Raw genomic sequence first — 24,819 nt, 5'->3', positions numbered from 1 at the left:
GTATACTGCACAGAATTACACCCTATCACATTCTCAGTAAACTCCAGACATCTTAGTCTTACAGTTGAATAAATCTGCTGCCAATGTCTTCTCTTGCCTTAACAATGAAGTTAATGTAGTTTGGAAACAAATAAGAGCTATCATTGGACAGTGAGACATCTATCTAAACCAAACTTTCAGCAGAGAGATCAGTATAGATTATGATACAGACCCTAAATCACACAGGTACACACACTTTATTAGTTTCCTCTACAAGAGACAATAACATCAATCTTTAACAGGAATCTCAGTTCATTTGAGAGGCCAAATAGATCCAAATGAAGATGAAAATTAAATACTTAAATTAATCAAAAGGCACTACGATACCACCTAAAACCTACTGACTCAGCGGCAGTAGGCTAAGGAAGATCAAACTACAACACATCATCTAATGTAAATGTTAGCAATTACATAGCAGGAAGCATGTTTGCTTTCCAGAAGACTATGGTACAATGTTCATTTGGGCCCAAGAGGATATTTGGCCAGGAAAGGATCAAGATAGATGAAGGTAAAGCCAAATCGAAAGGGATAGGTACAAAGGAGACTCCAAGCTACATCGTCAAGCAGATGGCGATGGATCAGGCTTCTTCCTCCCAAGAAACATTTGCTGCACTGTGCTGCCTCCCCCCTCAACCACCCCCCACCCCCCACCCAATGTCTGCTCAAGCCGAGCTGTCTGCTCCTGCCTTACAGGGTGCTCAGCTACCAGAACTAGGTTTGGGGTTGCCCAGGGCTCTTGCTATAATTTAGCATAGACCTTGGGGAGAACTGGTCACACATGGGTTGCTTTTGTTGCTAGTTGTTCTCAACAAAGAAAACACTGAAGCATTTACATGCAAAGTAGTCTGAGCTTCTCCAATTACGGTCAAACACCCTCATACAACATCCTCAAAAGTCTGAAATCTTGCAGCAGCTGAGCTACAGTTAAAGCTGCAAGGCTCACAGAATTATCAAGGAAGCCAGAATGAGATAATGCAGGTAGGAAGTCCCAGCAGTTAATCTCAATCCATCTTTCCCCAATTCAGACAAGCTCTAATATACCTGATGTGGGATGTAGAAAGCTACACTGGAGCAAGTCGGGTCTTCTGCTGAATCTGTCATCAAATACCAAGGGGAAACAAGGGGTGGGGTGGATTTTATTCTCAAAAAGCCTCAGAAGTTACTCTATTATAAAGGGACATGGCTGAAAAGGTAAGAAACGGATTCTCCATTGTGAGTTCTCCTGATGGCTTCTGCAAGGATCATAGAGATGTCAATCACCTAGAAAGGCAGGAAAGGAAATCAGGTTAATATCATATGGTCAGAGACGACTGGCCAATTTGCAGACACTGATGAGCAGCCAAGCAAGTGCCCTTCCTCTTAAAACTACAACACTGTGCTGTTTCCCTGTCATGAAGCTGCACTCAGCTATTCTTCATAACATTTTTAAGATAGCCACTTAGGGCTGGGCACAGTTGCTCACACCTGTTAATCCTGGCACTTTGGGAGGCCAAGGTGGGCAGATCACTTGAGGCCAGGAGTTGGAGACCAGCCTGGCCAACATGATGAAACCCCATCTCTACTAAAAATACAAAAATTAACCAAGCATGGTGGTGTACGCCTATAATCCCAGCTACTCGGGAGGCTGAGGCATGAGAATTGCTTGAACCCGGGAGGTGGAGGTTGCGGTGAGCCAAGATCGTGCCACTGCACTCCAGCCTGAGTGACAGAGCGAGACTCTGTCTCAAAACAACAAAACAAAACAGATAGCCACTTAGGAAAGAGTCAAAATGCTAATGGAGAAAAAACGCTGACTCTGGTTCATCAAAATGGCTGGGCATTGTGGCTCACACCTGTAATCACAGCACTTTGGGAGGCCAAGGTGGGAGGATCACTTGAACCCAGGAGTTGAGACCAGCATGGGCAACATGGTGAAACTCTGTCTCTACAATAAAACAAAAATTAGCCAGGTGTGGTGGTGGTGTATGCCTGTAGTCCCAGCTGCTTGGGAGGCTAAGGTAGGAGGATCGCTTGAGCCTGGGAGTTTGAGGCTGCAGTGAGTCAAGATCAGCAAGATCAGGCCACTGCACTCCAGCTTAGGCAACAGAGTGAGACCTTGTCTAAAAAAAAATGGTGGTGGGTTCGCATTTTAAAATCCTTAGGAATAGGCTGGGCACGGTGGCTCATGCCTATAATCCCAGCACTTTGGGAGGCCGAGGTGGACGGATCACCTGAGGTCAGGAGTTCGAGACCAGCCTGAGCAACATGGAGAAACCCCATCTCTACTAAAAATACAAAATTAGTCGGGCATGGTGGCGCATGCCTGTAATCCCAGCTACTCGGGAGGCTGAGGCAGGAGACTCGCTTGAACCCAGGAGGCAGAGGTTGCAGTGAGCCGAGATTGCGCCATTGCACTCCAGCCTGGGCAACGAGAGCTCCATCACAAAAAACGCCGTCTCAAAAAAAAAAAAAAAAAAATCACCTGTAATCTCAGCACTTTGGGAGGCTGACACAGGAGGATAGCTTGAGGCTAGGAGTTTGAGACCAGCCTGGGCAACATAGGGAGACCCCGTCTCTACACATAATATCAAAAAAATTAGCTGGGCATGGTGGTACATGCCTGTGATCCCAGCTACTTGGGAGGCTGAGACGGGATGACTGCCTGAGCCTGCGAAGTTGCGGCTGTAGTGAGCTTTGATTGCGCCACTGCACTCCAGCCTGGGCAACAGAGCAAGATCCCTTCTCAAAAAGAAAAAATAAAAAGAATGACGATAATCCTCCAATTACACATATTAATTTCAAAAAGCTCATAGATTAATGTAAACATTTTTAATTAGGCAAGGCCTTGTTCTTTTAGTGCAAGAGCACTCAAACTTTAGTGTCTAACAATTACTTGGGGAATTACTTTAAAATACTGGTTCCAGGACCTCTGGTTTTATAGGTCTTAGATGGAGCAAAGGAATCTACATCATTTTAATAAGAACCTTAGGTCCAGAGCACACTGAGAAACACTAAAGTTGGTAGAAGCGTATAATTAGTTTAAAGGTTTCACGTTATATCTACAGGGGCCGATAGTTAAGAGTTGGACAAACACATACTGTAAAGTATGAACTTGAAAACTTTAATTTGCATCAGAATCACTGGGAGAGCCTGTTAAAATGTAGAATCTTAGGCTCCATCTTCCAAAGATTCTGAGGTCTAGCAATTTAAACTTTTAAACAGGTGATTTTCCCAAGGTTTGGCAGTTTGAAAAGCAAAAAAAAGGGTGGGGGGAAGAAACAGGTGATTTTTAACTTTTAGATCACAAATTCTGATGACAAGACTAAATCCTTCAGATCAAAGAAAGATATCTTCAGAATCTAGAGACCTAATTCAACGTAAGTAACCACCTCCTAAACACTTAGAAAAGTCTTGTTTTGCACAAATCTCATCCTCACCTGTATTTTGGAGCAATGCTTCATCTTGTCCTCCTGAGGTATGGTATTGGTGACTACTACTGCCTCAAAGCATGCGTTGTTGATGCGAGAAATAGCCGGACCGGAGAAGATTCCATGAGTCAAGATGGCATAAACTCTGGTGGCTCCAGCTGAGAGAAGTCTAGAGGGAAAAAAAAGTTGGATTCATCTTACTTGTCATTGCAGAATTTTAGTCAGAGAGGAGTATATTAGCCTGCTTAGGCTTCCATAACAAAATACCATATTAAAAAAATAAAAAATAAAAAAAATATTATAAGGCACAGTGGGTTAGGGGAAAAAAATTTTAAGGAAAAGAAAATACCATAGAATGGGTGGCTTAAATAACAGAAACAAATTTTTCATAGTTCTGGAGGCTTAAAGTCCAAGATCAAGGTGCAGACAAAGTAGGTTTCATGCTGAGGCCTTTTCTCTTGGCTTGTAGGTGGCCACCACCTTGCTGTGTGCTCAGATGACCTCTTTGTGTGAGTGTGTGTGTGCACGAGCACGTGTGCGCATGGGGAAATGCTGGCCAGTTCTCCAGCATTCTCTTCTTGTAAGGGCATTCATCCCATTGTAAGGGCTCTGCCCTAGTGACCTCATCTAATCCTAAATATGTGCCCCTCAGGTAACTCCAAATACCATCACATTGGGGTTAGGCCTCAACATACATGAATTTGGGAAGGACACAATTCAGTCCATATCAAGAAAGAACTGCACTAAGAACTTATCTGAATGGGTCTGAATTAGTGTAGAAGGACTCTGGCACAGACTGCTGCACTCAACAAAATCCACTTCCTCTTCTTTCTGGGCACACAGCTGAACTACATTTCCCAGCCTCCCTCACATAGTTCAGTGTGGCCATGTGGCTTAATTCTGGCTATTAAAATGTGGGCAGACACAGTGTACACCAGTTTTTGGTTGGACTTACAAAAATCTTCCAGGGGTAATCCTCTGTGTCCTTTTCCTTTTCTGGCTGGCCAAAATTGAAATGTCTTCCAAGGTAATCTTGGAAGCCCCATGTTAAAGATACAGCACCAAAGATTGAAAGAGTTCCTAACTATTGCTTAGAAAAAATGAGTCCAACAAGAACACTTGCATTGGAGTGTGCCATGGACAAAAAGGAAACTATCATGTTAGGGAGTTGATCTGTTATAGCGACTAGTATTCCCTTACTTGCACAAGGATGAAATGGGTTTTATGAATGTTTACTCCAGGATCCCAAACCAAGAATCATTCAGCACCCCAATTTTGTTTTTAGCACCTTATTATGTGCCAGGCACTGTGCAAGGCACAGACACAAGAAAGTTTAAAAAAACCCTTCTCAGGGCTGGGTGCTGTGGCTCACAGCTGAAATCCCAGCACTTTGGGAGGCTGAGGTGGGAGAATTGCTTGAGCCCAGGAGTTCAAGGACAGCCTGGGCAACATAGTGGGACTCCGTCTCTACAAAAAATAATAATAATAAATAATTACCCAGGTGTGGTGGCACGTGCCTGTAGTCCCAACTACTCAGGAATCTGAGACAGGAAGATTTCTTGAGCCTAAGATTTCAAGACTGCAGTGAGCCATAATTGTACTACTACACTCTAGCCTGGGTAACAGAGTAAGACCATGTCTCAAAATAAAAATAAAAGTAAAAATACCATTCTAAGAAACAATGCTACTCATAGTGGCTTGGATTGTAAGTAATGAGGGGCCACTTAAAATATTAAAGAGTGATGGGATCAAACCTCAGTTGCAGGAAGATTAGCAAGCGTGGATAGATGGAGTGGGGAGGTGAGAGAATGGTGTCTGGCAATGGAGAACAGAGTGGGGAGGCAGTTTAGAACAGTGCAGGCAAGAGATGACAAGTAACATAAACATTAACCTGTCACAGGATTAGAGTGAAAAAAAGTAATATGAACAAAAGTAGCAGCCGGTAAAACAGTCGAGAAGTAAGACCAAGGGTTCCAGCTTAGGTAAAATATAAATACGAGCACACATGCCTGTCTGCTCAGGATTTTTACTTTAATTCATTAAAACAAAAAACAATCGCATGTAGAATACTCAGGGTGATCAAAAAACTTTGGTAATCAGGCGATGGTTGTCTAACATTGTGAATATAGTTAATGTCATTGAACTGTACACTTAAAATAGTTAAATGGCAAATTTTGTTATATATAGCTTAGTACAACATAAATTCAAAAAAAAAAAACTAAGAAAATCTGAAAAAAAAAAAAAGAGTACTCAACAATTTCTATGTATTATAATCTAAGCCTTGGGTGATAAAAAATCTCCCAAAGTTACTTATCCCCTCAATTTGGTTCCAAAAGGAATCAGCAGGCTGAAGACATTCAGACAGCAATTGCTAGCTTTTTCCTTCTAACTACCAGCCCCATCAATCCACACTTACTTGTCAGCTGCATGGCAGATTGTGCCACAAGTGTCAGCCATATCATCCACAAGGATGGCCACCCGATCCTTCACATCTCCCACAAGCACCATGCGGTCCACTTCATTGGCCTTCTTCCGCTCTTTGTGAATCAAGGCAAAGTCCACATTCAGCCTGTCTGCAATGGAGGTCACTCTGCAAAACAGAGGGTGTTCATATGTATGTGTGGCTTCTAAGAAAAAAAAATGGACTAAAAAGGCTGGTGCGGTGGCTCACGCCTGTAATCCCAGCACTTTGGGAGGCCGAGGTGGGTGGATCACAAGGTCAGGAGATCGAGACCATCCTGGCTAACACAGTGACACCCCATCTCTACTAAAAATACAAAAAATTAGCTGGGCATGGTGGCGGGCACCTGTAGTCCCAGCTACTCAGGAGGCTGAGGCAGGAGAATGGCATGAACCCGGGAGGTGGAGCTTGCAGTGAGCTGAGATAGCACCACTGTACTCCAGCCTACGCAACAAAGCGAGACTCCGTCTCAAAAAAAAAAAAAAAAAAAAAAAAAAAAAATAGACTAAAGAATGAGCTTGTTTTGGGGAGGAGAATACTCCTTGAAACCAATAGTTCCCAGGGCTGGAAGAAAGCAAGCAACTATCATTGACTTCTCATAGGCAAATACCACAAACTGGGTTTTATAAACCAATGCCTCCATATCTCAACAGAAGCTTATGAATGTACTGATCAAACTTAGATGAGTATTCATTCTGGGTAGAGGACAGACACACTCACCAGTCCTGGGAAGCAGTATAACGCTAAGACACGCATGTTTATTTAATGGATTGGCAGTAGAAGGAATGAGGAAAGAATTAACTAATGCCAGGAGTACACAGACTGTCCCAATTCCCATCATGGAAGACCCGTGACTGGGGATGTGTTGAGAAGAGAACCTGACTGGCAGGAGAGGAGCAGCATCCAGCCTGTTCCGATGACTGTGCCCTCATCACTTCCCTCAGTGCTGTTCGCAAAACATCCATCAACTGTCACCGTCAACTGTACCTGGACACCAAGCTTGGGAGTTTCTTTTACAATTGCTAGACAGAAAGTTATACCAATTACCCAGACAAGCTGGACATCTCATCATTCGGTCCAAAGTATCTTCTAATCAAAGAGAATTCTTATTTTTCTCATTACAAGAGAAAATAAACCAGACTAGAAGGTGGGATAGAAGAAAAATTTGTCTTTTGACAAAGTACCACATAATTCAAACAAAAATCTATTCAGTGTAAATGACAGTGAGCTGCCCAGTGGCATGCCTGTCCGTGCTCCACTGTGCCATCTCCGTCATGTGTGAAGCAGCCCATGCTTGGGGATTTGTCCTGTTTTTTAATGTAGAACTGAACAAACTATAGCATTTTGTCCTGTTTCTCTTGTGACTATGGTCACATGAGTTTTTGCTGGATAAGTGAGAACCTGTGACCACATAATAAGGTTTGAACCATAATCTAGGTAACGTTTGTACCTTGATCTAAACCAACCATACCCTGTACTCTCCACTACTACTGCATAAGCACATAACATTAATGGTAACCAATTTGCTTGGAATGATTACTTATCCAAGGCAAATTCATGATCAATTAGTTCAAGTATCCCAAACCAAACATACTCAAAGGTCAACAAATTCAGTGACCAACAAAGCATCAAAAGGGCTAGAAAAAGTAACTCTCTACACCTTTTCACGAGAGAACTACTGTACAAATGAAAATCACACAGGAATCTCTACCTACTCCCCAAACCCTGCCAAGACTGAAGTGATAGACACCCAATTGGAAAATACTCCATCACTATAAGACAATGATAATGAAAAAAACAAATCAGGTAGCAATAAGTTGTCTACTAAAGGCAGTTTTCCTATACCCACCTTTGGAAAGAAAATCCTGCCTATTTCAAATGTGACTATTTTCTAAGTCCCATAGAAAGATATGAAAATAATGACCAACAAATTAAATATGACAACTACTAGCTGTGGGGATGTTTCTTAGGCTGTCTCTAGCTTTACAGATGGTAACTAGCAATTACATGGGACTCACCAAGCCATATATCTGGCTGGATAACAGAACTCAAGTTCTCAGCTTATCGGTTCTGTTGAAGTTACTGAAATAAAAGAGGTTGTTGAGAAACAGTCATTGAAGATTTGAATGGCTTTCAGAAAGTTCTGAATTAGTTCTTCCTAATCATCTGTGTTTTGTAGCTTTTCACTCTATTTCCACAAGAAGAAGAACATGTGTCACACTTTTGAATGCATTACTAACGAGTAATCCACTAAGGAAATCAAGAGCTCTTACTCTGCACCATGTGAGCTGCAAAGCACTGTAACTGGCAATCCCTGGCAATCAGTTTGTTTAAAATGTTAAGATCTTGGCTTTAAATAAAAATATCACGCTTTACTTTCCTTCCTGCTTAATATTTTAATCCCAAGGATCAAAATGATCTAACCAACAGCATTGTAAGTGGAGTGTAAAAGCGAATTTGTCCACCAATACGTGGTTCAATAGCAGCTGCTATTCATTAGAAAACCACATTTTCTACCCTTCCCAAAAGGTTTATAGCTGTATTGCTAGCTCTGTAGTGCCAAGTTACTCATAAGTTATAGTCAAGTCCATAATATGATGATTTAGGACCCCTTTTCTGTCTTGTCTTCCAAGTAGTAACTCAGGACAGTAAAAGAGGAGAGGGTAAAACTATATTCAACCCATGTGCTAGCTACTTATATCCATTCAAAAATACTTAAAAACTGCCACTTGGATAGAAAAACATCACTTTGTGACACAACCATCTGAAAGATTTTCCCAGTACATTGGGAACAATACTAATTTCAACCATACCTCTTAGCTCCACCAGCATCAGGTGAGACAATAGTGCAGTTCCTCCACTCAGAGATATTCTCCCTTATCCACTTTAGGACAGCCGGCTCTGCATACAAATTGTCTACTGGGATATCAAAAAAGCCCTGTAGAAAGAAGCTGGATCAGTTTTGCTTCACTTTACTTCTCTTCTATTTATAAGTGGCAAACACAAAGTAGTAACTCGCTCAGGGAATGTCTTACTGCAACATTCAAACCGATGGGAAGGCAGGTCCAGTGTGGTAGATTATAAAAGCCTCCCTGAATCTGGGCTATGTGAGAGATCCCAGCCAAGATCAACAAAGTCAGCCCTTAGTCAACCCACAACTGAACATAGGAATGTAAGTGAGCCTTTGTAAAGAATGGCTAAGTCCAGAAAAAACCATTAAGAACTGCCAAGTCAACATGCAGACTCAGTGAATTAGTAAATACTGCTTTATGCCACTAAATGTTGGACTGATTCGTTAAGGAGTAAAAGCTAATGGATAAACCAGTTAGAGATGCTATGGTATATAAACTTAATGGAAGCTACTTATAATAAATGGTCACAATGAATAATTAGAAATCAGGAGATCTGTGTTCTAATTCCAGGTGATACAAATTAGTTGTATTTCTCAATTAAGTCATTCCTTTTCATAAAAGGAATACAGTCCCTGTCCAATGTACCTCAATGAATTCCCATAAGCTTGAAATGATGATTTGAAAAATATATTTGAAAAAATATAAAATAAAAGTGGTATTCCACCCCCCTTACTTTGGGTTTATGCTGGAAAGCAGGCTCCAGTATCTGTGGCTCTAAATTTAAGACCATGAGGCCAGGCACAGTGGCTCATGCCTGTAATCACAGCACTTTGGGAGGCTGTGGTGGGCAGATCACTTGAGGTCAGGAGTTCGAGACCAGCCTGGCCAACATGGTGAAACCCCATCTCTACTAAAAGTACAAAAAAGTTAGCTGGGCCTGGTGTCGGGTGCCTGTAATCCCAGCTACCTGGGAGGCTGAGGCAGGAGAACCACTTGAACCGAGGAGGCAGAGGTTGCAGTGAGCCAAGATGATGCCACTGCACTCCATGAATATTCAAGGAGAATAAGAATGATAATAATTAACAATAACAGCTCCTATCTATGAGTACCTGTCATGGGCCAGGCATTATAATATGAATTTAATGTTTTATACTCACAATAATGAAAAAGTATATGTTCAGAGAAATTAAGTAACCTTCCCAAGCTTACAAAGCTAGTAAATACCAGAGCCTTTATTCAAAGTAGTTCTGATCCCAAAGCCTATGCTCTTGCCATAAAACTAGACTGCCTCCCTATCTAACCACCTGAAATGACTAAGATCATGAAGTATGCTTAAGGTGAACACATTTAAAATGTTGTTAACATCTAGTTTATTTCAGATGTACTTGGGCATAATTTTTGGCTTCTCTGTGGTCTTCACCATCATCAGTCTTTTCCTCCCACCTTTCAAACACCAATATTTAGCTTCCACTGATACCTGAATTTGAGAAGCATGTAGGTCCATGGTGATAATATGATCTGCACCTGCTACAGATAGCATATTTGCAACAAGCTTGGCTGAGATTGGTGCCCGGCTCTAAATGGAGGGGAGGAAAGAAAAGAAAAACCAAAAAGCCAATTTGAAAAACAATTCATTTGCTCAAGAAAGTATTTATTGTGTACCTACTATGTTAAAGGCACTATGGTACCCAGAAATTCATAGAAGGAGACATGGCCATTGACTTTAAGTGGATCATAATTCAGAACAAATATTAAGTGGAACATCACTTTTCCAAATCAGGATACACTTATCAATAAAGAAAATACCTTCCTAACTTTTATTTTCTTAATTTAATGTACACATTTTCATCCTATTCAAGTGTTTCCAATGCTCAATTATTCAAACTAGGTAGACTTTAAAAAATAATTTTATTAAAATCTCTTTCAACACATACATATGTAAACCTTTAACACCTAACATGTCAGGGTTTGAAGATACATCACAGAATAGATATTATAGTTTCCTTTGTAAATTACATCACTACTTACTCATCTGGTGGTCAACTTTCCAACAACTATGAACTCCTCAAATAAAACATACTAGCCGCACTGTAAAATAGCAAAGTCCATGCCCTTTACTTTTTTTTTTTTTGTAGAGACAGTTGTGCTCTATCGCCCAGGCTGGAGTGCAGTGGCATCATCTCAGCTCACTGCAACCTCCGCCTCCCAGATTCAAACAATTCTCCTGCCTCTGCCTCCCAAGTAGCTGGGACTACAGGCGCACAGTGCCACGCCCGGCTAATTTCTTTTGTATTTTAGTAGAGACGGGATTTCACAGTGTTGCCCATGCTGGTCTTGAAACTCCTGAGCTCAGGCACTACTCCTGCCTCGGCCTCCCAAAGTGCTAGGATTACAGGCATGAGCCACTGCGCCCGGCCCATGCCCTTTACTTTATACTCTGTTGGAATAAAAATATCTGACCTTCTTTGAGGCATTGTATGTAAAATTGGGCATTAATTACAATAGACTTGCAAAGTTTTATGTATATGCCTTATCCTCTAATATACCAGATAAAGTAAGATATATATATAGTTTATCTATCTATCTATCTATCTATCTATCTATCTATCTATCTATCTATCTATCTATCTATCTATCTATCTATCTGATCAAGTATTCATGTAACAGACTTCAAGTTTTATGAAGAGGTCACAACTAGGATCCCAATCTTACACTTTGAAAGGATCTACCATAATTTTAAAGTATACTCCAGGCCGGGCGCGGTGGCTCAAGCCTGTAATCCCAGCACTTTGGGAGGCCGAGATGGGCGGATCACGAGGTCAGGAGATCGAGACCATCCTGGATAACACGGTGAAACCCCGTCTCTACTAAGAAATACAAAAAATAGCCGGGCGAGGTGGCGGGCGCCTGTAGTCCCAGCTACTCGGGAGGCTGAGGCCGGAGAATGGCGTGAACCCGGGAGGCGGAGCTTGCAGTGAGCTGAGATCCGGCCACTGCACTCCAGCCTGGGCTACAGAGCGAGACTCTGTCTCAAAAAAAAAAAAAAAAAAGTATACTCCAGTACTCCAGAGGAGTTGGTGCTTAGTCTTACTGATACAATTAAAAATACCAGTGAGCTAACTGAAAGTTATATATGTATCACTGTAATAAAACACAGATTACAAATGTGTTGCTTTATACAAACCAATTATATTTCTATTGTTTTGAAGATAGGGTAATACCTAAGAAAAGGTGATTTTTAAAATTCCCCCTAAATATATATTTGATAATTTTGGAATTTATTTGTGATCTGGGGCAAGTGCTCCTGCTTCCTCTGCTCAAAAAATAAGATTCTGCTCCAGGCCGGGCGCGGTGGCTGAAGCCTGTAATCCCAGCACTTTGGGAGGCCGAGACGGGCGGATCACGAGGTCAGGAGATCGAGACCATCCTGGCTGACACGGTGAAACCCCGTCTCTACTAAAAAATACAAAAAAACTAGCCGGGTGAGGTGGCGGGCGCCTGTAGTCCCAGCTACTCGGGAGGCTGAGGCAGGAGAATGGCGTGAACCCGGGAGGCGGAGCTGGCAGTGAGCCAAGATCACGCCACTGCACTCCAGCCTGAGCAGCAGAGTGAGACTCTGTCTCAAAAAAAAAAAAAAAAAAGATTCTGCTCCTACCTTATCTTTCTTATCCTGCCGGGCATAAGGGAAGCATGGGATGACTGCAGTAACCCGGCTGGCTGAAGCAATCTTGCAGGCATTAATCATGATCAAAAGCTCCATTAAATTGTCATTGATTTCGCCACAACCACTCTGAACGATGTAGACATCCTCTCCACGTACACTTTCACCAATTTCCACACTACAATGAGGAAAGAAGGACAACATGAAATAGATTTTAAACCACTGTATTGTCAGACCTCCCTATCCATAGGGTCCACATCTATGGATTCAACCAAGTGTGGATTCAAAATATTTGGAAAAAAAATTGCACCTGTATTGAACATGTACAGATTTTTTGTCACTATTTTCTAAATACAGTATAACAACTATTTACATAGTATTTATATTGTATTAAGTATTATAAGTAATCTAGAGATGATTTAAAGTATATGGCGGGGCTGGGCGCAGTGGCTCATGCCTATAATCCCAGCACTTTGGGAGGCCAAGGTAGGTGGATCACCTGAAGTCAGGAGTTCGAGACCAGCCTGGCCAACATGGCAAAACCATGTATCTCTACTAAAAAAAACAAAAATTAGCCGGGCATGGCGGCAGGTGCCTGTAGTCCCAGCTACTCGGGAGGCTGAGGCATGAGAATCGCTGGAACTCAGGAGGCAGAGGTTGCAGTGAGCTGAGATCACACCGCTGCACTCCAGCTTGGGTGACAGAGTGAGACTCTATGTCTAAAATAAAATAAAATAAAATAAAATGAAACAAAATAAAATAAAATATATGGGAGGGCCTGGCATCATGGCTCAGCACTTTGGGGAGGGCGGGACAGGGTAAAAGGAGGATCATTTGAGCCCAGGAGTTCGAAACCAGCCTGGGCAATACAGTGAGACCCCATCTCTACAAAAAATAAATAAATAAAAATAAAGTATAAGGGAACATGTGCATAGATTATTTCATACGGCCAGGCACGATGGCTCACACCTATAATCCCAGCACTTTGGGAGGCTGAGGTGGGTGGATCACCTGAGGTCAGGAGTTCAAGACCAGCCTGGTCAACATGGTGAAACCCCATTTCTACTAAAAATACAAAAATCAGTCCGGGTGTGGTGGGTCACACCTGTAATCCCAGCACTTTAGGAGGCCGAGACGGGTGGATCACCTGAGGTCAGGAGTTTAAGACCAGCCTGGCCAACATAGTGAAACCCCGTCTATACTAAAAGCATAAAAATTAGCTGTGCATGGTGGCACGTGCCTATAGTCCCAGCTACCAGGGAGGCTGAGACAGGAGAATCACTTGAACCCGGGAGGCAGAGGTTGTGGTGAGCCGAGATCACGCCACTGCACTCCAGCCTGGGCAATAGAGTGAGACTCCGTCTCAAAAAAAAAAAAAAAATTAGCTGGGTGTGGTGGCAGGTGCCTGTAGTCCCAGCTACTCAGGAGGCTGAGGCAGGAAAACTGCTTGAACCCAGGAGGTGAAGGTATATATATTACACTATTTCATATCTGCAGATTTGGTCTTGGGACCAATCCCCTGTGGATACTGAGGGAAGACTTTACTATACTTCAATAGAAAATAAGGTCTAAGAAGAACAGCTTCCCTACTAGTATGCTGTGAATAGTTACAGCTACATGTGGATATTGATCACCCAGGCTTCAGGAGATCCTCTGAAGGAGCCTCTATACCAGAAGCAGTTCACTGCCTTAGTTTACTCCAGTGTACTATACAAATGTTATCATTTTCTATGGTAATGTTTTCTACTGTTATCATGTGACATACATGAAAAAGATTCATGAAATGGTTGGCACATGTTAGTCTAAAGTACTTACAAATAACTGGACCACAATTTTAGCAGGTGGCCTGTATCTCATTTCATATAGGTACATGTGATGTATATAAAATTTGATGCATCACCTGTTACTGTTACAGAGTCCACAAAAAGCCAAAAAAAAAAAAAACCAGTAGAAATATCATAAGGAGTGAATCACTACCGTTCTATAATAACACTTTAACAGAAGACAGTACCACCTCTACCGTATTGGCAATTTACCCAGTAAATACTAAATGTTCATATGCTCATCACTGTACTAGGTGCTAGGGAAACAATGGTGAATAAAATGTGGTCCTTGCTGTCATTCTGTGTTAACTGTACTCTGGTTCAATTACTAAGTAACTCTATAGGGATTTACTCTAAGTATGAAGTAGGGCTATATTTTACCACAAAAGTTTCAATACCCATATTTGGGTCTCTACCAAGAAAAACCTATCATCTAGAAAAAAAAAATCACCTCTTCCTGTTCACCAGGTTTGAAAAAAAAGAAAATAATTTTAAAAATTTTAAAAATCACTTTAGTGATACCTCAAACAACATTATATTCCCAATTAATCTTCTAGGTGAGGTAGGGGAGTATGTGTGTATACAGACAAGTAGATCAGAATGGCTAACAATACCTACTGAACAAGAGAAAAACTTCAGTTCAAATCAAAAGGCAATAGAGTTATTAAATAAAAGATCTGCCAGGCGCGGTGGCTCACGCCTGTAATCCCAGCACTTTGGGAGGCCGAGGTGGGCAGATCACAAGGTCAGGAGATCGAGACCACGGTGAAACCCCATCTCTACTAAAAATACAAAAAATTAGCCGGGCGCGGTGGCGGGTGCCTGTAGTCCCAGCTACTCGGGAGGCTGAGGCAGGAGAATGGCGTGAACTCGGGAGGCGGAGCTTGCAGTGAGCCGAGATCGCACCACTGCACTCCAGCCTGGGAGACAGAGCGAGACTCCGTCTCAAAAAAAAAAAATAATAATAATAAAAAAATAAAAGATCCATACTTCTATCTCACTCTAAGCACTATCTTCTGTGTGGCTTCAGGAACCACCTACTGTCCTATTTCTGTCACGATCACTTTTACCCACCCTTCTCTCCCCAAACAAAACATCAAGGAGAATTCCAAAAGGGACTTATATGAAAACTGGCAGAGGCAATTCTATTGCCAGAAGAAGCTGACGTAGGAGATAATTACTTATTTATTCCTTTCTAACCCAAGATGAAAGGGAGCTGGGAGTGGTGGCACACGCCTGTAATCCCAGCTGCTCAGGAGGCTGAAGCAGGAGGATTGCTTGAGCCCAGGAGTTCAAGTCTAGCCTGGACAACACAGGAAGACCCTCATCTCAAAAGCAAGAAAAGACCAATGGGGTTAGTTTATATTGTAAAACAAGAAAAATAAAAGCAAGTGAAAAAAAAAAAATCAAACTAGAAACCCATTAAAAACAGGGAAGCTGAGATTCCTGGCAGCCAGAACAAAAAAGAAAATGCACTAGTTCAGGATAAACCTTTTTTAAGACTGGACGCAGTAGCTCATGCCTGTAATCCCAGCACTTTGGGAGGCCAAGGCAGGCAGACTGCCTGAGCTCCCAATTTCAAGACCAACCTTGGCAACATGGCAAAACCCTGTCTCTACCAAAACACACAAAAATTAGGCGTGGGGATGTGCATCTGTAGTCCCAGCTACTCGGGGGACTGAGCTACTGAGGCAGGAGAATCGCTTGAACCTGGGAGGTGGAGGTTGCAGTATGCGAAGATGAAGCCACTGCACTCCAGCCTGGGTGACAGAGCGGGACTCCGTCTCAAACAAAACAAAAAAAACAGGCAGTGGTCATTTCAAGGGACTTTTGGGACTTTTTCAGGTCTTTTTTTTTTGAGACAGAGTCTCGCTCTGTCGCCAGGTTGGAGTGCAGTGGCACGATCTTGGCTCACTGCAACCTCCACCTCCTGGGTTCAAGTGATTCTCCTGCCTCAGCCTCCTGAGTAGCTGGAACTACAGGGGCATGCCACCACGCCCAGCTAATTTTTTGTATTTTCAGTAGAGATGGGGTTTCACCATGTTGGCCAGGATGGTCTCGATCTCTTGACCTCGTGATCTGCCTGCCTTGGCCTCCCAAAGTGCTGGGATTACAGGTGTAAACCACCGTGCCTGGCCCAGATCTTTCTTTACTACTAGCTCTGCCCTTTGAGAGATGTCAAGCTGAAAGAATCACTTTTATGTTTTATGTTGAACAACTCTGTGGTTGGGAGGCAGACGCAGGAGGATCACTTGAGCCCAAGAGTTTGAGGCCAGCCTGGGCAACATAAAGAGACCTCCTCTCTACAAAACAACTTAAAAATTAGTCAGGCATGGTGGCAAGTGCCTGTGATCGCAGCTACTGGGGAGACTGAGGTGAGAGGATTGCTTCAGCCCAGGAGTTAGGAGCCATGATAATGCCACTGTATTCCAGCCTGGGTGATAGAGTGAGAACCTGTCTCAAAAAAAAAAAAAAAAAAAAAAAAAAAAACCTCAGAAAATTTTAATCCTGCTCGCATTCATTCTCCATATACCAGCTCCTTGACCAAAATATCCATTTCCCTGGAGGAAAATAAAAGTCAGGCAGGCATACTGATTTCCAAACATGTATCAGAAGCTTATGGCTCTTGTTTCAGTCAAGAACACAGAATACCATCTGTGCTTCAGACATTCACTTGCCAGAGTCAGGATGTTTGATTAAAAGTTGGAGAACAAATGAACAAACGTAGTTTGACAATTGATATTAGACAGTATAAGGGACAAGCTATTCCGCTATGTTTTTAAACCTTTATCATTATCAAGTAAGACCAGAAAACAACATTCTTAGACCACAGCGGCTTATCTCCCTTTACAAATGCCTCAACTATCAGTCAATATAAAAAATACCCACAAAATTGCTATATTGTGCATGATGTTACTCGATATCACTATTTAGAGGTCTCACCCATAAAATTCTTAGGATTTTGTGCCTGGAAATTTCTAAATAACTTTATGAAAATAAAAACCACATAATCCATTGCATATGCCTTTAACCCTCTGGCTGTCAGGAAGCCAAGGGATACAATTTAAAAAAAAGTAACACTAGGACGGGCAGGGTAGCTCATGCCTGTAATTCCAGCACTTTGGGAGGCGGAGACGGGCAGATCACCCGAGGTCAGGAGATCGAGACCATCCTGGTTAACACGGTGAAACCCCGTCTCTACTGAAAGAAAAAAAAAAAAAAAATTTGCCGGGCGTGGTGGCGGGCACCTGTAGTCTCAGCTACTTGGGAGGCTGAGGCAGGAGAATGGCGTGAACCCAAGAGGCAGGGCTTGCAGTGAGCCAAGATCGCGCCACTGCACTCCAGCCTGGGAGACGCTCCAGACTCCGTCTCAAATAAATAAATAAATAAATAAAATTAAAAGTAACACTAAACTTTAGTAATTGTTTTATGCCAAATTGCTGCCACAATTACTGTAGTCCATGGTTCTGTAAGGCTTCTGATACCTACCTTAACAAACAGTTTGTACTTGTGATTATCAAACATACTTCAAATCCTTTCTTGAAAGCAGGTGAGATATTATTTAAAAATTAAATTATCACTGCTAATTAAAACATCAAAGGGCATCTAATATATAGCTTTAGTAGAGATTATTATTTTATTTTATTGATTGATTGATTTTTTTGAGACGGAATCTCACTCTGTCACCCAGGCTGGAGTGCAATGGTGTGATCTCTGCTCACTGCAACCTCTGCCTCCCGGGTTCAAGCGATTCTCCTGCCTCAGTCTCCCAAGTAGCTGGGACTACAGGTGTGTGCCACCACACCCGGCTAAGTTTTGTATTTTTAGTAGAGACAGGGTTTCGCCACATTGGCCAGGCTGGTCTCAAACTCCTGACCTCAGGTGATCCGCCTGCCTCGGCCTCCCAAAGTGCTGGAATTGCAGGTGTGAGCCACCGCACCCAGACAAGGTGATTATTTTTAAAATATACATATTCTAACATCACATAAGGCTTGAATAATAATTTTTTATAAATCACTTATCAAACAAAAAATATAAAATAAATAAAAATCACTTATCAGCTCACCACCCAACACAATCGCTAGTACCATTTTTGTTATTATATCACTTAATAATCAACCAACAGCTCAGCTATTTCTCAAAGCCAAACTTTTTAAAACTAAAAGCTACCTTCCGCATAGAAGGATATTTCTTATAAGGCATGTATCTAATAACTTGAAAAGGTTATTTAACTGTTTAAAAAATGTGGTGCTTTTGAAAAGATCTTACAAAAACAAAACAAAAATAGAGAAGCTTAGAAAGAAAATACATAAATAAAATAAGGTGGTGCAAGTAAACTAGGTGATACTGCCTTGTTTTACTGTGTATAATTCTAATTTCACTTATTAAGACCAATCTTTCCCTATAGTAGTACTATAACATACAGACTTTGTTTGACAAAGTCTTAAAGAGTCCATGAATTGCACTCCGATTATACAGCTTGGTTCAAGAAGTCCTCTAAAAATCTTAACCTTATTCTTATGGTTTCTTCTAAGTTATGGCAGTGATTGAGAAGAACACTTGTGCCTAAAACCTGTTTGCTCCTAACATAATCTATTAAGTGGAAAAACCTAGTTCAGCAATTTAGAGAGTAATACTCCTTGTTCTCTCCCTCTAGTTAATGGAGTGTTCTCCAAATGGCTTTGGGCCAATCATTCTCTCAGCTGTTTTGGTGAGGCCAGAAGACTGGCTATGTCTATCCAATAAGTGAGAAAACTAGCTTCTCTTTTCCCTTTCCTTTAAGGTCAGGCATAAGTGTATCCAATTGACATGGAATGTCAAGAAACACCCAAAGTGAATCTTCAAGGTGGATAGTATTCTTAAGAAAATCTGAAGAATTTAGATTATGGAGATACTGACAAGTGCAAAATACATGGAATGAACTAACCACAACCAGAAAATACAGCTCTCAGGAAAACCCTAGGCAACCAAAGTTCAAGTCTTCCTCCTCTCAGCTAGTACAGAATAACCAAATAAACCAAAGTTATTTACAAATATTGAAGAAAATAGAGTCAAAATTTTAGAATATCTAAAATTTTTTTTAAAGCCAGGTGAGAGATCTTGTCAGCAACAATTTAAAAGAACAATAATACCCAGAGCTGGGCAAGTTACTCTGCATCTTACTGTAGTTCCCTTCTCTGTAAAATAGGGATAGTAAGAGTTATTCCTCATAACAGTTTTAAGGGGATTAAACACAATGTATACTAAATGCTTAGCAGGGAAAGTAGCACATGTTAGGCATTCACTATACATTAAATATTATGGCTGGGTGCGGTAGCTCATGCCTATAATCCCAGCACTTTGGGAGGCCGAGGTAGGGGAATCACCTGAGGTCAGGAGTTTGAAACCAGCCTGGCCAACATGGTGAAACCCCGTCTCTACTAAAACTACAAAATATTAGCCGGGTGTGGTGGCGCATGCCTGTAATTCCAGCTATTCAGGAGGCTGAGGCAGAAGAACTGCTTGAACCTGAGTGGCGGAGGTTGCAGTGAGCTGAGATCGCACCACTGCACTCCTGGTCAACAAGAGTGAAACTCATCTCAAAAAATAAATACATAAATATTATTAATATTGTATTATTGCTGACGAGACACATTGGTTCAACTTTTCTGGGGAGTAATCTGGCAATAGGTATCAAAAGCCTGAAAAATGGTATCTACCCTTTAACCTAATAATTACCTTCCTAGGGATTTATTTTAAGGAAATAATCAGAAATGGTCAAAGATTTATGTTCATGGATTTTCATATAAAAGCATTAGATCAAAAACTAGAAATGTCCAGTAAGAATTTGGTTATATAAGCTGGGTGCGGTGGCTCACGCCTGTAATCCCAGCACTTTGGGAGGCCGAGGCGGGCGGATCACGAGGTCAGGAGTTCAAGACCAGCCTGGCCAATATAGTGAAACCCTGTTTCTACTAAAAATACGAAAAATTAGACGGGCATAGTGGCGGGTGCCTGTAATCCCAGGTACTCGGTGGGGCTGAGGCAGGAGAACTGCTTGAACCTGGGAGGCAGAGGTTGCAGTGACCCCCGAGATCACGCCATTGCACTCCAGCCCGGGTGACAGTGCGAGACTCCGTCTCAAAAAAAAAAAAAAAGAATTTGGTTATATAAAACTATGGCATAATCATAAGGTAAGACTATATAGCTATTTAAAATAACATAAACTAGCCCACCTCAGTGGTACGTGCCTCTATTCTCAACTACTTGAGAGGCAGAGGCAGGCAGATCACTTGAGCCTGGGAGTTTGCGCATGCAGTGTGCTATGATTGTGCCTGTGAGTAGCTATTGGACTCCAGCCTGGGCAACATAGTGAGACCTCATCTCTAAAAAATAAATTAAAATATTTAATAATAAAAAAAAGAAAATCATATATACTAAGTATTAAAGGGAGAAACTGTTCAAAATATATTGCTAAGTGAAGAGAGCTATAAATGTATTAAACATTCTTGAAAAAGTGTATCTTACACAAATATCTGGGGAGTCAGAAATGATAATGTGACATTTATGTCAGGTGGTGAAATTAAGAGGCATATCTTCTCCCTTCCGTGTTCTACATTTTCCACATTTTCTGCAATACCATCACCACCCCTTCTTGTCAACATTTATTGTTGTACTTATGTTTTGGACAAGATCCTAAGAACTTTACTCCTAGCTCATTCAATCCTCATAATAACTGTATGGGTAGGTACTACTTTACAGATTACTGGGGCAAAGAAAGGTTAAGGATTCAGATCCAAGTTTTCTGATTTCAGCACTTTTAACACCCACCCCCTCTGTGTGTGTGTGTGTGTGTGTTTCCTAAATAACCAGACAGCCAAGGATGATCCTTATGTTAGAAGAAAAGCTACTCTGCTCAAGAAAGCATCAACTAAGAGTCACCTGGGGGAGCAGTTATAGGAAGCAGTTACCATTTCTTCAGTGTAGGAAAAACAAAGATGGGGGGAACTCCATAAAAAAAAAATTGTGATTATGTTCAATGAAGATTTCAGAATATCTAGGAACCAAGAAGTTAATGATAAAGCCAAAAACAAGGAAATCTAACCGGTCAGCAATTATCCATGTTGGACTTAATAGAAATCAATCAGTCAAAAACTAAGTTGTCCTCCCCCTCTCCTCTCCCAATATATCTTCAGGTTCTGGGGTGCTGCATTATGCAGAGGGCAGAAGGATTAACACAAGGAGAAAATAAAGCTTTCAAGCCTTCACATTTTTCCTAGACGCATAGGAAAAGGATTAAATATCCACAGGGGCCAAAGAAAACCTCTAAATGAAAAACATTATTGTCCCCTAACTATATTGCCAATCACAAAGTCTACTCCTGTTTTGTATTCTTTATTAAGGCCCATGAGCCATAATGGTTTGGAAAAATCTAAAGACAGCAGTTTGTAAGCCTCTGTTGACTAAGGTATTGCCTGGTTACAGATGGCAATGTTTACACTATCATTTGCATCACAATCAGTAGCACAATAATTCGGGAAGAAGCTGTCCATTATCGATGACATTACTTTATCAGCTGGGTCTAAAAGAGATAAGGGGAGTTACACTTGGAAATCAGTACAAAGAAAGCAAAAAAGTCAGCAAAAGCATTTAGGAAAAAAATATTCGAAATATTCTTATCCGATTATTAGGTGAAAACTTTCCCCTTAACAGATCTGTAAGATTGTGGGCAGAGCCCTGATTTAATCGATAGGGTAACAACAAAATACAAATTACACCTATCAGAAACTAAAGATCCCACACTTAGGTAGAGGGGGCACTGAAATAATCAGGTAACCAAGTTATCTCTAAAACAGTCCCATGGTGCCGGTAGAGGGTGAAAGTCAGGGAAGGAAGCAAGTTTTACTGGCAAGGCAATGGAAAAAATGCAAGTTGCAATGCACTGTCCAATCCTGGTCTTCCACTACATTAGCTGTCCTCAATTATCTTTAACATTCAGGTATAAAATTGCTTCCTAAATTCCCTACACAGAGCTTAAGAAGTAGCCAAGTTCAGGATGGACTCGGTTACTGAAAAATACGCTTTTGCATTATCTGTACCACTAGCTGCACTGGGGAAGGTCAAAGATTCCAGAATTGAGGTTTCCAAGATTTTCTGGATGGCTCAAGCTGAGATGCTGGCTATCAAGGATGCAGAGTCAACGCATCACTTTAACCAATCAAGTATATTTATGGCTCCGATTACTCAGGTGGATGATTCATAAGATGAGAAAAGCCAACGCTTGCTGATCTAAGGGAAGTCGTAATAATTTTGGCGCCTGCAGTACATAATGTCAGTTTCTCTCAACACCAAGCCGAACAGACCAACACCATTTCGAATTAAAAAGCTGCTTCTTGGACTCTAGGAGAAGAAAGACCAGGAGAGCTCAGTACGCAGGTAGGCTCTCTAAATGCAAGCTAGTCCAAGAGCTGAAGCAACCCCGTCCAGCCTGGGTGGCTCAACAGCAAAGCCAAGCCACGTGTCCCTACCGCCCTGGCTAAGCGTCGATCCCCTCTCGTCGCTCTATGCAGCCACTATCTATTGGGTCCCCCAGCCCTTGCCCTCAAACGCAGAAGCTTCGCCTCACGCTCCATCTTTTGACTCCACCCCACGGCATGGTAAGAATGAACGTGACCCTCGCGCGAGAGGTAAAATAACGGAAACAGCCGGTGGGGTAGGCTAGTCCCCCAGTCTGAGTTCAAGCGGCGACCCCATCCCTCCTGTCCTCCGCCGCCTGTGCAGGTGAGGTCTAGTCGGGGTCCCAACTTGGTCCTTACCAGGTCTCCTGGTTGCTGAATTTCTTCGTCACCACCTTGCCTAGCTCCAGGCCCAGGCGGTCAGCAATTTTCTGAGATAAATCCTGGTGGGAGCTGCCGCTGAAGATTTTGATATTCGGCATCCTGGCCAACTACCCTCAGCACTCCGCTAAGCGATCACGGATGCTGCAGAGATGGGAACCGAAGTCGGCCAGAGACTCAATACTAAGCGCTTTGCGTTGCTACTCCGCCATCTTACATTCCCGCCCGGCGCGCGGCTCTAAATTACCCAGAGCGGCGGAGGTGGGGTCAGCAGCGAAGTCCACACCCAGCTGGCAACGATTAGCTAAGAGGGAGCGAAGGGCGGGGTTTGGTCCTCACTGTAGCTCTGCCTCCTTCTGATTCTCTCAGGTATTGGCTGAAGAGCATGAACGGGGACGAGTCTAACCCATAGCCCGGCCCCTTGTAGCTAGGCGGTCGGGCACAGGAGACGTTGGACTAGGGGTGGAGGGATGCTCGTGACGTCTGGGGCCAGATCGTTCCCGCTAGCGGGAAATCAATCATGCCTGCTTCTTTATTTCCCCTCCCTCAGCTCAGGAAAGAAAGTCTGGCTCTGGTTTAGAGTTTCCTTTAAGAAAATCTGTTTATCAGGATGACAGCCACGAGTTTGCATGTTTCTGAATACATTTTTTATCTCTTTATAAGGATAGGGCTGAATTAAAACGTTTTTACATCACAGACGTGCATGCAAAGAGTTTGCTTGCCCATTGTAATTGCAGTGTCACCTTTGCCTGCAAGACAGTTTCCAAGGGGGAAGTGACTGAAGGCATGCCACCTGAATCATCCAAGAGACACTGCAAGAGAAAGTTGTTTTGTTTCTAGTGCTGGAACCAAGTATGTTGAGACAAGTGAAGGAGGATGGATTTTCCAAACTATCTGGACAATAAAGATCTAACTTTTATAGCCCTTGGAAAGGAATTACAGTGTTCTATGGGACTTCAGATAAAGAGCCCTGAAGGGACTGAAAAAAACCTGGGTTTTAGTCCTGTCTGCCTCATGTAAGCCTCAATGTCATCATCTACATGTTGCTAATGTGGCCTTTTACACCATGTTTTATTATTTTTATAGTGATACTTGTTAATTGGACCTAAGTGAGCCTTTATTCTTGCACCACGTTTCCATTAAGCATATTTCAAGCATGGGTTAGGAGAAGATAAAAATCATACAATTCTGGAATCAAAAGTGACCATTGTGCTCAAAACTACCAAATGTAAAAATAGAAGGGACCTCAGAGATCATATAGTCATTTTACATATGATAAAACTGAGATGGAGGTGGGAGAGGGATTTATCTAAGTGGCAAAGGCAGAAAATACTCAAAGCAGCATCCTATCTTTGTCTTACCGCTATTTTCAGCAGTGTCCATGGAGAACTTCTCCTGACCTTTTGTTGCACGTTTACAAGCTCAGAAATTTAATGTAAGCCCATGTATGTAGGAATACTCAGAGAATGAAGTAAACTGCAAGGTAGAATATTAGTAGTCTTCCATCATAGGCCATTCATCAAATATTTACTGAGTGTTCTATTGCATACAAGGCAGTGTGCTAGGCATTGAGCGGACTACAAAGTATTTGCCCCAAGGGATTCGTTCATTCAATAAACATTTAGTGAACATTCTTTATGTGCTAGGCCCTGTTTATTAGCACAAGAATACAGTAGTAAACAATTAAAAATACCCTGCTCTCATGGAGTTTACGTTCCCAAGCAATAAACATGTAAATAAGCAAAATACGTAGTATGTCA

The 24,819-nt window shown here is 42.0% G+C and overlaps 1 protein-coding gene across 4 annotated transcripts; it reads right to left on the bottom strand.

Moving 5' to 3' along the window:
- Positions 1-217: 217 nt before the first annotated feature.
- On the bottom strand, positions 218-23,365 carry PRPS1 (phosphoribosyl pyrophosphate synthetase 1). 4 transcript variants are annotated; one of them, XM_025371917.1, is made up of 7 exons: positions 23,039-23,365; positions 12,415-12,598; positions 10,237-10,335; positions 8,721-8,845; positions 5,863-6,036; positions 3,456-3,615; positions 218-1,299 (listed from the first exon to the last, which is right to left on the bottom strand). In XM_025371917.1, the coding sequence occupies exons 1-7, from the start codon at positions 23,158-23,160 to the stop codon at positions 1,207-1,209; spliced, it is 957 nt and encodes a 318-aa protein (XP_025227702.1). In that variant the 5' UTR covers positions 23,161-23,365; the 3' UTR covers positions 218-1,206. The 4 variants fall into 4 exon arrangements, with proteins under 4 accessions (XP_025227702.1, XP_025227703.1, XP_025227704.1 ...); XM_025371918.1 differs by having other exon boundaries at positions 10,237-10,337; positions 12,408-12,598; positions 23,039-23,313; XM_025371919.1 differs by lacking the exon at positions 10,237-10,335 and having other exon boundaries at positions 23,039-23,313.
- Positions 23,366-24,819: the final 1,454 nt, after the last annotated feature.

This window comes from Theropithecus gelada, chromosome X (assembly GCF_003255815.1).
Source record: "Theropithecus gelada isolate Dixy chromosome X, Tgel_1.0, whole genome shotgun sequence".
NCBI lineage: Eukaryota > Metazoa > Chordata > Mammalia > Primates > Cercopithecidae > Theropithecus > Theropithecus gelada.
The sequence above is the reverse complement of the archived record's forward strand: the minus strand, read 5'-3'. Positions and strand labels throughout refer to the sequence as shown.

What these genes read in the sequence shown, in the direction of transcription:
- PRPS1 (XM_025371918.1), bottom strand. Translation starts at nt 23,160, where the DNA reads ATGCCGAATATCAAAATCTTCAGCGGCAGCTCCCACCAGGATTTATCT. An exon ending in ATCTGCCATGCAGCTGACAA is followed by an intron (nt 3,616 to 5,862) that starts GTAAGTGTGGAT and finishes TTTTCCCTCTAG; the next exon opens with ACTTCTCTCAGCTGGAGCCA. An exon ending in AGCATTGCTCCAAAATACAG is followed by an intron (nt 1,300 to 3,455) that starts GTGAGGATGAGA and finishes CTGCCTTTCTAG; the next exon opens with GTGATTGACATCTCTATGAT.